General features: G+C 34.9%; 1 protein-coding gene across 2 annotated transcripts in view; it reads right to left on the bottom strand.

The window, feature by feature from the left end:
* The window catches only part of hppy (MAP4K3-like protein hppy), a 56073-nt gene that overhangs the window by 21423 nt on the left and 19546 nt on the right, over window positions 1-15104 (bottom strand). Inside the window, exons 2-11 of one of the 2 annotated variants that reach the window (XM_090117314.1) lie at window positions 10538-10741; window positions 9140-9246; window positions 8322-8460; window positions 7361-7433; window positions 6950-7140; window positions 6374-6484; window positions 5659-5741; window positions 4677-4828; window positions 3764-3872; window positions 265-303 (exon numbers count right to left, since the gene is read on the bottom strand). In XM_090117314.1, coding sequence (XP_089973440.1) covers window positions 265-303; window positions 3764-3872; window positions 4677-4828; window positions 5659-5741; window positions 6374-6484; window positions 6950-7140; window positions 7361-7433; window positions 8322-8460; window positions 9140-9246; window positions 10538-10741 — 1208 coding nt within the window. The remainder of the gene's footprint in view (window positions 1-264; window positions 304-3763; window positions 3873-4676; window positions 4829-5658; window positions 5742-6373; window positions 6485-6949; window positions 7141-7360; window positions 7434-8321; window positions 8461-9139; window positions 9247-10537; window positions 10742-15104) is intronic. The other variant, XM_090117316.1, reaches the window with a different exon arrangement.

Consider the following 15104-nt stretch of genomic DNA (forward strand, 5'->3'; position numbering starts at 1 on the left):
TTTTCCTTAACTCATATCCGTCTTTACAATATATAACCTGTTTATTCAATAAATCTTTAGTATTTATTATTTATAACTGCCCTGACTCATTAAAACTGTCAATTTTTTTAATATGAAAAAACAAACTACTCTCAAACACGTAAACCAACAACCCATAAAATCTGTCGATATATGACCGAAAAACCACAACTAACCCACCAACATACATACATACAAAAAATATATAAACATAAAAAAATCAGCGTGTCCATGCGTATCGTTTACCTGAGCATTAACTCTTCATCAATATATTGCAAGAGGCTCCTAAAACAAGAGAAATAACTTACAAAACACTTGCCAAGCACAAAATGTTCTTTATCACGTTGTGTTAGAGTTCATTTTTGTTGAATTAAGGCACTTGTATATATAACGTTATGTATCGTTGTTTACATGTCTTTAAAGTAATAATATAAAATGTAAATGTATAATATAATAAATGATGTATTAATTTTGGTATTGTTACTAACATAGATATAAGAATATTGTTACTAATAAGTGGACCAATGATGTTGAATAAATGAATTATTATAATTGACTGTACGTGAATTCAAATAATAATTTTTACAATAAAATTTACCAATTTATCAATGTTAATAGTGTTAAATATACTTTGATTAACAGAAATTTATAACTATGAGTTACTGTTGTTTTCAAACTTCAAGTATAAGAAACAACCTTATGCGATTAAAACTCTTACATACAATTAACGAAAGAATGTTTAATAATAAACTCTATAGAATTGATATTAATGTTATAAATAGTATTAAATAAGTTCGATTATGTATTAATTTTGTGATTTCATACAAAACAAAACCATGTTTGCTTTTAATTCAAATAAAAGCACTATACAGGGTGTACCAAAAAGTAGTGATGAACGGAAGCTGAGAGGTAGAGGACCTAAAGGGCTATCCGAATCACCCCCATGTATGTTATGCGATTTTTCGTATTTTCGGAGTTATGACGTTTTTTTCAATTTTTCACCTATCGCCGAGTACGATGATATTTTCACTCATGCTGACGTCAATGATTGCGGAAGATGCTTGATTTTTTTTGTGTGCTAAGCTGAAAGATAGGCCAATTCAGTATGGTAACATTTACTATCGTTAGATCTTTGAATGGAGTAAAAAAAAGAATTAAATGGCAAGAAAGATAAAATTACCCAGTATGTTCACCACTTCAAGGGCCCGTAAAAAAATAAAATCACATAAAAAAAGTTTTCCGTTTGACTTTTAAAAACTTGCTCTATCTATCAGATAGCTACCCTGAAAATTTCATTTAATTATTCAGAAGGCTTCAATCGAAAAATTTAAATCTAAATGTGGTAAGTGCAAAAATTGAATTAACTTGATGATCATTAAAACCAATAAATAGGTGTTTAATTACCAGAAATTTTTAAAATAACCCCGCTGTTGCTCAATGCAAGTGCGACATCACCGTAAAAAGTTGTCTTTTGAATGTCTGAATGCCCTTTTATCATTTTTAATGGTTTCTTCTGCTACTATGAATTTCCGGGTTATTTCGTCCAAATTGTGGCAGTCTCTCGTCTTTGTAGTATCCCCAAGGAAAAAAATCAATAGGGTTTATGTCCGGGGACCGTGCAGGCCAGGCTAAAGGGCAAAGATACCCTGAAAGATGGATTGGTCGTTGCAGCCTGCGCATGCGCCGGTGATGCCTGCCTTAAAGCCTGGCCTCCACGGTCCCTCGACCTAAACCCCATTGATTTGTTTCAATGAGAATACTAAAAAGACCTCGGCTACTTGAGAAAATGTCACAATTTGGACGAAATAACCCGGAAATTCATAGTAGCAGAAGAAACCATTAAAAATGATAAAAGGGCATTCAGACATTCAAAAGACAACTTTTTACGGTGATGTCGCACTTGCATTGAGCAACAGCGAGGTTATTTTAAAAATTTCTGGTAATTAAACACCTATTTATTGGTTTTAATGATCATCAAGTTAATTCAATTTTTGCACTTACCACATTTAGATTTAAATTTTTCGATTGAAGCCTTCTGAATAATTAAATGAAATTTTCAGGGTAGCTATCTGATAGATAGAGCAAGTTTTTAAAAGTCAAACGGAAAACTTTTTTTATGTGATTTTATTTTTTTACGGGCCCTTGAAGTGGTGAACATACTGGGTAATTTTATCTTTCTTGCCATTTAATTCTTTTTTTTATTCCATTCAAAGATCTAACGATAGTAAATGTTACCATACTGAATTGGCCTATCTTTCAGCTTAGCACACAAAAAAAATCAAGCATCTTCCGCAATCATTGACGTCAGCATGAGTGAAAATATCATCGTACTCGGCGATAGGTGAAAAATTGAAAAAAACGTCATAACTCCGAAAATACGAAAAATCGCATAACATACATGGGGGTGATTCGGATAGCCCTTTAGGTCCTCTACCTCTCAGCTTCCGTTCATCACTACTTTTTGGTACACCCTGTATATAGTGTAAATGTAAGCAAGTAATAATCTTCAGTGTTATGTTTTGTCACTCTTTCAAAAGAAAATGTTATTGTAGAAGAAACATTGTTATGTATTCAGTTAAAATTTGTAGTATATCGTTGCTTGTGTTTTGTTGATGTAAGTCAAACACATCGCATTTAAAAAAGCCATACATACACAAATAAATGCATTACATATTATAATATATTAATTGTTGACTACCTTTAATAATTATAGAAGTGAAACTTCTTTAGGCGCGTTGAGAGTAAAATTTAAAGGTCGCGTCATGGCAATACCGTCACGTCATGGAGGAAGGCGACGATTTTGGTAGCTTTGAATCTTGGCAAAGAAGTTTCACTTCTGAAACGCGTGCTTGGCACACACGCTCTTTTTCGTACATATTAATCGGTAAATTATAGACTTTTCAGAAATTCTAACAATGTCAACAATTAAATATCTGAGATTTGTATATACATGCAATAAACACAATATTCGACCTGTTAAATCTAATATCTGTGCTAATTTCACATTCACACATCCATACCATACGTATAAAGTATGTTTACAAGTGTTTCAAGTGATTTGTACGTTGTTATAAATAAGGAATACCAAAGGACCTATAACATACCCTTGTGACACCCCGAATATTATTTGATTGATTTTTCTATACATGCATATTTCTATTTTAATCCAATTCAAAAATATATGCTAGAATTCATAGTAAATTACTAGTAAACTATAGAAAATTACCTTTCAGCTTGTAAGTCTGTACTTTAACATACATAGTTGATTCTGTCACTATATCAAAAGCTTTATGTATGTATAATATTTTCAAATACAGATAAAAACTCTTTTTGTGTATAGCATGACATTCTTTTCACATACTAACTTCCAAATAAGGTTTTAATGTAATTCGATTACATATTTACTCTTACCTCACATAAAAATTATCAAAATTCCACTATATAAAAAAAACAACGCTCTTCAAACACTTATAAACACAACGCCACACGGACAACTAAAACAGAAAAAAACCACCAATTCCAAATCCAAAAAAAGATCACAAAAACAAAAACCAACCAAAAATTTGGAACACCTCAAAAAATTTGCCTAACGACAAACAAATAAACAATAATAAAAAAAATACCTCAAACTCATTCTCAATATATCATCGCCGGTGACGACCCGACACCACTTGCTATGAAAAGAGTAAAATATAAATAATATACGTGTACAAGCGTTTTATTTGTAAAAAATGAGGGTACTTACTTCTCACTCGTCGATATTGTATCGGACAGTTCTTGCGTTAGTGGATTGTGTTTTGGACATGTCATTAACGAGGCTACGCTCCATTCTTCGCTCGTCTGTCTGTGGTATGCTGAAAACGTTATATTTAAAAATATTAAACATACAAATAAAAAAGACGTGTGTCACTCGGGGACTGCCGCGGTAAAGCTATTGCATGCTATGCCTTCAAGCCACACCTCCGTGCCCGTCGGAGTGGGGAGCGTGAGGTTTTTTCGTTACGGAATTTCTGGATTCGGTCCCCGCGCTCAAGGCCCGCGATAGAAGCTATGCAATAGCTTAATAAATCTTGAAGTATAATTTCAAAAACACTGAAGATATTGTTGATTATTTTTTAATTTAAACTTCTTTAGGCGCGTTGTGAGTAAAGGTCGGGAAGGGAGTAAGTCGACGATATTTTTTATCTTAGAATATTTTCAAAGTTTCAATTTTGACACGTGTTCTGGGCACACATGCTCTTTTTTATTACTAAACATATTTAGTGATTTCCGTCTTTGTGAATTAATAACTATGGAGTTTCTTGTCGGTTCTTCTCTATAGATACTGCTTTCTGAATCGGTGGTAAACGTTAAACATATTATGATAATTCAAAAGTGCTTTTATAAGAAGTCTAATTGAATAAATAAATGTTTGAGGTTGTGAAATAATTTTTGAAGTGAAACTTCTTCATCGGGGTTGGAAAAAAATTTAGTGTAACATTTTTTTGTTTTCCGTTACGCGCCATCTTTTTCTTATCCCTACCACGTGATTCGACGTATTTCTGTAAAGTTGCATATAGTAAATGATTTTTTGAAAAATAAGCTCATAAAGAAGTTTCACTTACGTGTGTACACTAGTACACGCGCACATTTTTCTTTCTTTTGTCTCTCTTTCTTACCATTCCGTTTAACAGTATCGCCGCTATTATTGAGATCTGCACTAAAATTGATCACTTTCGGCATGGAGGCAACACTTAGATCATCGTCCGCGTCTAGATCTATGATCGGCGAATCGTCGTACGCGCCGGAGCGACGATGGTCTTCGTGTAGACTGGAAAATTATAAAAACAAATAAGCATTTATTTGATTTTTTAAATAAAAAATATATTAGAAGATATATTAGAAATTTAAAATGAATATAATCTATCAAAAGGCGGGATTTGAACCTGTGTGTTTTTGCCATACCGGGACTACGCCTAGTCGAATAGCCGTCTAGAATTTTTTATATGCTTTAAAAATAATTCACTTGTAAAGTATTTGAATGCTATTAAACTAAATATTATATTAAAGTCTTGTTAGATTTTGTAGTTTCAAGTGTGATATGGTTTCGTATACGCTGAAATGTAAATGTGGAAAGGTTACATGGTGTTAATGTGTGTTATAAAGAGAGTGGTCATTTCAAATTAGCAGTGTTTATGACAGTCACACTGTAGAGACTGCAAATGTGTGTGTTAACGCTTTATGGTTGGCACATTTGTGACTAGCGTAAAAAAAAATCGCGGTTTTCTGATGAAATACATCCGTAAACAGCACAATACCTAACCATTTTCTACGAAAAACGATAATCACAAATCCAAAATAATAAATTACTTTAAGTCAATTTGATTAATGTTGTCAATCTTCGTTGCGTATCGTCCTTGCAGAAAAATGTGGACCATTTTTAGCCTGATCGTGCGGGGTGAGGTAAGTGTTTAATTTTGGTGGGAGGCGGAGAGTGTCCGTTCTTTAGCGTTTAGCTACTATTATGTATTCTGTGGTGTAGTGTAACATAATGCAAATGTAAGTGTTAGTGTAGGTGTAGGTGTAAGTGTAGTGTATAGTGTAATGTAGGTGTAAGTGTAAGTGCAGGTATAGTGTAATGTAAGTGTAAGTATATATCACCTGGCGCGATGTCTCTGCGCGTCGGGCACGCGGCGACGGCCCGTGTGCTTTGATGCTATTCGTTGCGGCACGTTCGGCACCGTCTGACATACAGACATACATATTACAGTCATTTATCTATACTAATATTATAAAGCTGTAGAGTTTGTTTGAACGCGCTAATCTCAGGAAATACTGGTCTGATTTGAAAAATTCTTTCGGTGTTATATGTATAGCCCATTTATCGAGGAAGGCTATAGGCTATATATCATCACGCTAAGACCAACAGGAGCGGAGCAATGCGGGTAAAACCGCGGGGCACAGCTAGTAAGTAATGGAAGGGAATGAAGGAAGACTATCCGTGCAGTATTCTTTTAGATCAAGTTTTTTTTATGTTTACCAACATAAAAAAACTCTTTTTTGTGCTACCGCACAAAAAAGTGTTCCAATAAACAAATTTATTTATTTACTTATATAAATTGATAGGTAAATGTCAAAGCACGCACTCGTGCGTTCACGTAAGTTAGTAAATAATATAAGTGAAGTCCCATGTCCCCTAGTGGGGTAAGGGGCAGATGCATTATACATCTGTTTCACTGATCGATTTTCTTTAGGGATAAGTAGGTGATCAGCCTTCTGTGTCCTGCCAGACCGAGACATTTTTTTTTCTTCGTCTCCACCGGGAATCGAACCCAGGACAGTTATATAAATAAAACGTATAAACACAAGCACATACCCCGTCTTCGTCCAACTCTTGACTGTTACAGTGGCTCGGCGGGTTCGAATATTTCTGCAATAGTTCTATAGCAAGCCGCTTACTCATGTTGTCTTGTTGGAAGAACGCGTGCTGAAAAGTTATAATAATAAAAATCATTTTATAAATATTCATTGAAATAAACACCTTACATCGTAGCAGTAATGTTCAAAATTGTATACTTCATAAGAAAACTGGGCAATGGGCCTCCAATAAGTATATCCATATTATGTTTAGTAAGTATGCATATGCATAAATTGCACTTTCTATGTACCCTCAATAATTTTTATGCCTACCTACATGTTAAAACAATTTAATTGCAACTGTTTTAACAATTTATTCACCGTCAGCATTTTCTTAATTTCCTTATATTAATTAAACCAAACTACCCACATAATCTACAAGCTCTATCTACCCCGGATTTGATATTTTTTTTAAACCAATCTGTAGTAACTTATCCACCGTCAGCCTTTTCTTACTATCTTTTATAATAATTATATCAAACTACCCACATAATGTACAAACTGTTTCTACCCTCATTTTTTCTTTTACACATACCTGCAGTAACTTATCAGCGGTGGGTCGTTTTTTAGGGTTTTTAGTCAGTGCAAGTTTAAGGAACGCGTGAAACAGTTGCGACCATCGCTCCCTCTCTTTCAGTTGCGGGGGTTTGAATCCCGATTTGGACATAAGGAATAGTACACGCATCGGGTGTAGTTCGAACATGGGCGGTTGGAGTTCTGCTAATTCTGTGAATAATATTAATAATTATTATTTATTTAGAGAAAAACATTATCGTAAATATAGAATTATGAATAAGGTTCTCTGTTAATAATTGTCGCAAAATTATGCATCAAAGTAGTTGTTGATTTTATTACACAGAACAGGCATTACAACATATTGTAATTATTTTTCTTTAACTTGAAATTATTACAATTCTTTTGTAATATTAGTACATAAAATACATACCAATAGCTGTTATCCCGCAAGCCCATATATCACAGAGTTGGTTATAACCCCCTTTCCTCTCGACCGCCGCTACCTGCAAATAAATAAAATAATACATTTTCACTTTTATGTACATACAAACATTAAATAGCCTATTTTGACAATTAATAAAACCGGCCAAGTGCGAGTCGGGCTCGCGCACAAAGGGTTCCGTAGCAGCAAATATAATAAATTACAGTTAAATCAACCTATCTCAAAAACTATAAGAGATACTTTGATCAAACCAAAAATCGTTGAAAGAGTTAATTAGCATGCATCACCTCTATTTTTTTTAGAATTTTATACCCCGTAGTTATAAAAATAGAGGGGGGGGGACATACTTTTTACGACTTTGAGAGCTGATATCTCAAAAACCGTTCACTTTAAGAAAAATGTTTTTTAGAAAACTTTATATCATTTTAAAAGACCTTTCCATTGATACCCCACACGGGTATGTACATCGAAAAAAAAAATTTCATCCCTCAGTTACATGTATGGGGGGCCCCACCCCCAATTCTTTTTTTTACTATTTAGTGTCATATTTTTGTAGCGGTTCATACAACACATATTCCCATCAAATTTCATCACTGTAGTACTTATAGTTTCCGAGTAAATCGGCTGTGACAGACGGACAGACGGACAGACGGACAGACGGACATGACGAAACTATAAGGGTTCCGTTTTTGCCATTTTGGCTACGGAACCCTAAAAAGTGCCTCTAAAAGAAGTTATGTGGAATACAAGTGATAATATGAGTTACTTAAAATCAAAATACACATATCAAAATAGAACAGATAAATAATAAACATAAATCAGACAAATAACTTTTGAATATAAAAAATCCAGTGACTTTGGACTTAAAATTATCACCATGCAAAACTTTCTCTTCTACGACATGACTTATACCAATTTTTAGGGCTAAACGAATTTCGATGCAACTCACCTCAGGCGCCATCCAATACGGCGTGCCAATGAAGGATTTCCGTTTATTTATCGTTGCTGTTATTTGCGCGGACACACCGAAATCTGCCAATTTCACGTCACCACACTCCGTCAGCAGTATGTTCGCACCTTTTATATCCCTGTGAATAATTCATTAATTCATTAATATATTTTTCTTCTTCTTTAGGCGCGTTGAGAGTAAAATTTCAAGGTCGCGTCATGGCAATACCGTCAAGTCATAGAGTAAGGCGACGATTTTGCCAAATAAGTTTCACTTCTGACACGTGTGAGCACACGCTCATTTTTATCAGTACATAGAATAAAACAAAGTTGCTAGTAGTCTGTCCCTGTATGCTTAGATTTTTAAATCTATGCAACGCATTTTTATATTTTCTTTTTTTAATAGATACTCATGGAAGGTTTTAGTATATAATATTATGTAAAATTAAAATGCAATATTTACATGATTTTAAAAGATCAACTATGTAGTTTTATTGCCCATTCTTTGCTTTCCGAATCCTACTAATATTATAAATGCGAAAGTTTGTGAGGATGTGTGTGTGATTGTTACTCTTTCACGGAAATACTGCTGAACCGATTAGTGATTACAATGAAATTTAGCACACATATAGAGGGTAAATTGGATTAACACATAGGATAGGGTTCATCCCGGAAATCCAACGGGAACGGAAACTATGCGGGTTTTTCTTTCAAAACGCGGGCGAAGCCGCGGGCGGAAAGCTAGTCTGTAGTAAATGTTAAAACTGTTATGACGATTCAAACGTGCTTCTAGAGTTTGAGTTTGAGTTCAGAACTAACCTGTGCATCTTGCCCATACTGTGTAGATACGATAGTCCGGTGAGCGTCTCTCGGCACATATATGCAATTTGTAATTCTGTTAACGGCCCAGTCACATGGTAAATGTCCTGGAAAGTAGAATGTTACTGTTAAAAATGTTTACTGATTCTCTAACCGTGCATTTACATCAAACGAGCGAATGCTCATTCTAACCCCAATATGTCAAATTATTTTAGTGTAAACAGGCGTAGAGCATTATTTCGTTGTTCTTAGTGCGTTCGAAAAGATTCTATGCACTGTTCTAATATTCGTTAACACTAAAATATCACGAAAGAATGCTCTTGCTATAGCTCATCAAAGAGGTAACCATTTCTCTTATTTTTGACATACTCTAATAATGTTTTGAAGGTCATCCCGAATACAATTGTTACCTTCATTGTTACATGTCTTACTAATATTAAAAATGCGAAAGTTTGTGAGGATGTGTGTGTGTGTGTGTTTGTTACTCTTTCACGCAAACACTACTGAACCGATTACAATGAAATTTAGCACACATATAGAGGGTAACTTGGATTGACACATAGGATAGGTTTTATCCCGGAAATCCCACGGGATCGGGAACTATGCGGGATTTTCTTTGAAAACGCGGACGGAAATCTAGTATTATCTCTTATATATAAAATTCTCGTGTCACAATCTTAGTCTGCATACTCCTCCGAAACGGGTGGACCGATTCTCATGAAATTTTCTGTGCATATCGGGTAAGTCTGAGAATCGGCCAACATCTATTTTTCATATGTACCACGGGCGAAGCCGGGGCGGACCGCTAGTAATATATAGTAAGTACCGCTTTTATCCGGTAAAGTAGGCTTTACTTTATTACTTGCGCTAATCTATCTGCATGCAAGCTAAGCCAGAAACATCTTAAGTCTTTCTAACTATCGTATTTATCATATTGTCATACATCACACATACCTACGTCTTACTTTAATTTACTATTGAAATGGGTATATTTTTTATCATTTAATGGTGCTATGAAAGAAATCTTTCCTTCTGTTTCGATTACTTATTTATATGTATTGTTCTTCTTGGGGAAATCTACCACATCTAGAGCTGAGGGTCTTCAAACGTAGAGTGTACAGGTACCTTCTAGGGAAGCGTGTACCATCTTGGACCACATCTAAGCTTAACATCAGGCGAGATTGTGGTCAAGCGCTTCCCTATTACCAATAAAAAAAAGACGGGTTGCACTCCGGGAGTGCCGGCAGAAGTGAAAACTTGATTATTAACGTTGAGCATGTTTGATATCCATCCGTCTTACGCTTTTTCGATCAGGCCACGTGTCCTGACGCGAGTTTAAGATTTTATACCCAACGCCGCTAAAGAAGTTTTCACTTCAAAAAGCTGGTCATATCTCACCTGCAAGCTACCACCACCGCAGTACTCCATCGATATCCAAAGCTTATCCCGTCGTAGGTACGAGCCGTAATACGCCACGATATTCGGGTGCCTGCAGTCCTTCATCATCAGTATCTCTTGCTGGATGATAGCGAAGTCATCACCCGGCTCGAGCTTTATCACCTTGATGGCGGCAAGCTCGGAGCTGCCGTTGATGCGTTTCGCCTGGAATTTTTGAATAAATATTTATTAGGTTACAGGGAAACAAAAATATCAAATTCGTTCGTTATGTATGTGTAGTTGATAAAGAAAATTCTTTATCAGGTGAGTGATATAAATCAAATGAGCGAATGCACCTAATTTCTAAAATGTATGTATGTATTTGAGTTTTTTTGATTTTTTATAGAAGACTTTATCAAGAGATTAATAGCGATTTATTCATTATATTATTTTCCCGACGTCTCAGACACTTTGCAATACATAATATAATGAATACATCGCGTTTAAAATCCGTTATAAATACTAGTAAATCTATGTAAGGACTATTTAAAAGTGCTTATAGAAGAATTCCTATCATATTATAATGTGTTTGTCTTTCTTCAACGTGGTAACGGAGCAAATTTTTATAATATGACTAGCTGTCTGCCCTGGCTTCGCCCGTGGTACATGTTTACATTTTCTCTCTATAAGAACCATCTTTGTATTTCAAGTAATATTATAAAAAAAGAATAAACGAAATCGGTTCAGCCGTTCTCGAGTTATGCGCTTACCAACACATCTGCGATTCATTTTTCAATTATAAATTTTGTCTGGAGATAGTTGGAAGGTTAGTGTTATAGGCTAGTTTTTTTAAAGGCACTTCTCATTCCTATGGGAAATTCCGAAAAGCTTGTGGAAGCTGTCGAAAAGCTTGTTGAATAAACGATTATTCGACTTTAAGTTTATTATTGATTCAATGATCAACCCCTATCCCCAGGAATCTAGGTCACAATTCTGTCGACCGGACCATTATGCACGCACGACCAGCGCCGCGACCATTCGGAAACGTTACAGATTTAGGGTATATGGAACGAATTTAACGCTCCGTGCGTCGATCGGAAGTGCTGGGTTGGCTCGATATATTAGTAAAGTTATAAAAATTTACAGAATTACATAGAATCTTGAATTTATTTATTTTTTAGACTAGAAGACGATGAATTTTTCACCTAAAGCGTATGGCATATTTTAATGTCGTCAAATATATCCAAGCTAAGCTTATGGAAAAATTCTTTAAAAAGCGTGGCGTTTATGGATTAAATGTTTACATTTTCAACTTAAAATAATCGACTCGATCTCGACTTATTTAACATTTAACGTAAAATCTTCCCCTGAAGGTCACGAAATCTTTCATACTATCCTATAAAACATCCTTAACTACGAGGCCATTATCCTGCTATCCTCTACACTCGCAAAAAACCACAACAAACTAGGTAACTAATGAACCCATATCATAACCGTTATTCATCGGTGCCTCGCAAATCTAATTGACTCCGGTCTCTGACCCCGGGCACGCTGGCACTCCAATTTACTTGATATCCCCTCGCCACTGCGTAGATACTCCACGGATTTGTGGTTTTGTAATGCGCTTCGTTAATGATGCCAATATTTATTTAAACAGGTGACCCACATTCAAACGCTCGCACGACAAGTGCAAATGTTTTGAAAACAACGAGAGAATAAATAGCGCATTGCTATTCAACAATTATAATATGGAAACAACAAAAACAGAGCAGATAAACTTGAGTAAATTTAAATGGGACCATTTACTTCCATAGAAATCTAATTTGTTAACAATTATCACGAACATGGAAAACATCATGTTCAGTTTATCATGGCATTCTTTTGATGTCATAAACCTTATTGTAAAGTTAATAATAGACATGTCACTACAAATCCTTCAGTTTATCTGAGCTATAAGCTTCAGGGCAGGAGGGTGCGTTATAGCCTATAGGTATCAATATGACAAGGTCGCAGAGTTCTACAACAACCAACCAACGAAGGTCTATCTTTTCTATTATCCACTCTCCTAACTGGGATCTATTTATACTGGTCGCTTTAACACGATAAGATTACAAAAGACGACCAGCATAGCCTATTATCCTGGGCCATATTGTTGCCCTGTATTCTATAAATATATCTATAGAAGAAGGCCAAATTCAAGTAGCAAGTCGTGATAGCTTGGCCTTCGCAAATCCGATGGTCAATCTTAGATTACCCTTATCACGATAAGAGAACCATGTGATAAGAACAAAACTCCAGAGTAAATATAGAGAAAGTGATAATTGTGGAATTATGTTATGTGGTCAAAAGGTGTTGATGAACATTTAGGGCCGATTTTTCAATGCCAATGTCAATTAGATAAAACTTATCGTATAGGAGCTACCAACGTTGACAAGAGAGCATTTTAGTATAGTTGGTTCTTTGATATACTGTTCCTCTTGCTATTTCGGTTAGAGTGCGGGCTGTCTGGCTGGTCGCAGTGGTTGCGTTTTTTAGTGCGCATCTCATCTGCACAGGATAATTTCCCTATTTTGAAGTCATTTTTTAACGCGTAATTTTTAATATTTTACCTTTAGATAGATCCATCAGACATAATTTTTTTATTGCAAGACGTTTTTTTCGTTGTTAAATAGGTACCAGACGCAATTTTTTATTTCGTTTTTATAAAAAATTCAAATTATTTTAGAATGTCTGTAAATTTCATATTATGTTCTTCAAACATAATATAATCTAAAATTAATTAGCCAGACGCTAATTCGATTGTTAAGTATTAAATAATGTGTATAAATAAAAAAAAGTAATGAAGCATGCAGCTCATCAGCTAGTGTATTTTAACTATGCGACAGGAAATAATTGCAAGAATACAATGTTATTTACACTTGTTCTTATAAATAAAAGCTAAAATGAAAAAAAAAAACATAAAAGTGAAAAATAAATTAAAGTTACCATACATTGAAAAGAATGGAATAAAAACTATATCAATGAAGGTTAAACAATTACATTGTTAAATTTAAAAAGCCATCTTCATAATCATCATCATCATCATCTTTCCTCACACTGTCAGAATTATTTATGTTATCGTCTAAGGAATTGTTATTGTTTTCCAATATTCCATCATCTGTAAACAACTAGAAAGTTTGTTTCAATATTGATGTACACACGTACACACACACAACACACACACACCACACCACACACGACACACACACGTGAACACACACACACACACACGCATGTTTAAGTTTGTATTGAATTTAACTAAAGTAGTTAGCATGAATTTATATAGGTAGGTATACTAGCGGTCCGCCCCGGCTTCGCCCGTGGTACCTACATGTATAAACTATCCTATCTCTCAAGTTGAATCGAACTGCACAGTGCACATGGTGTGCGAATTTTATTATAATCGGTTAAGTGGTTTAGGAGTCCATTGAGGACAAACATTATGACACGAGATTTATGTATATATATTAAGAATTAAGATTAATGAATTAATATTGTTATCATCATCACTACATAGTATAAAAAAAAGTCGCTTTCTCTGTCCCTATGTCTCTTTAAATCTTTGAAACTACGCAACGGATTTTGATGTGGTTTTTTTAAATAGATAGAGTGATTCAAGTGGGAGGTTTATATGTATAATAACATCCATTAAATAGTGGAGAAGTACCTACTGTTATTTTTGAGGTTTCTAATGTGATTACGTAAATAATTACAATTTTTCCACTTACAGTGCAAACGGAGGCACCCTACGAGTTTTATCAAAATAATGTACTAACTACATTGAAAAGGTCTACAGAAAAGTCCGTGATGGTATATGTCTATCTCTTATGGATAACCCACAATAACTTTTTTTATCATTTACTTTTTACGACAAATAATGGCTAATTTTCGAAGCGATTTTAACCAATACAGCATTAATCCTTAACCAATTAAAGACCTTGAATACATTGTTCATTTAATATAGATCTATATGGGCCTTTTACACATGGATTTAAGTGAATATTTTCGAAGATATTACAGATTTAAAAATTGCGGGACGTAGCGTTTGCGGCGGTACCAGCCGGCCGCCCGGCTATATCTACACTAATATTATAAAGAGGAAAGCTTTGTTTGTTTGTTTGTTTGATTGTAATGAATAGGCTCATAAACTACTGGACCGATTTTAAAAATTCTTTCACCATTCGAAAGCTACATTATCCACGAGTAACATAGGCTAGGTTTTATCCCGGAAATCCCACGGGAACGGGAACTATGCGGGTTTTTCTTTGAAAACGCGGGCGAAGCCGCAGGCGGAAAGCTAGTATTTTATACCCGTGCGAAGCCGGAGCGGGCCGCTATGTTTTTATATTCAACGTTCACAGTTTTTCTGTAGTGTATTTAGCGATAATTGCACCCGTGCGAAGCCAGGGCCGGGCGGGTCGCTAGTTAATATTAGATATATATTAGAAAATTTAACTTGTATTGGCAACACTGTATTTTGTTTGTGGTTCTTTTTCTTCTTGTACGCGGTGTGTAATGTGTGGTATTAGGCAATGTGCTATTGGAAACA

Source organism: Colias eurytheme, chromosome 27, assembly GCF_061535395.1.
Source record: "Colias eurytheme isolate Ceu_HAF_F1 chromosome 27, ilColEury1 Martin Lab GWU primary, whole genome shotgun sequence".
In the NCBI taxonomy this organism is placed as follows: Eukaryota; Metazoa; Arthropoda; class Insecta; order Lepidoptera; family Pieridae; genus Colias; species Colias eurytheme.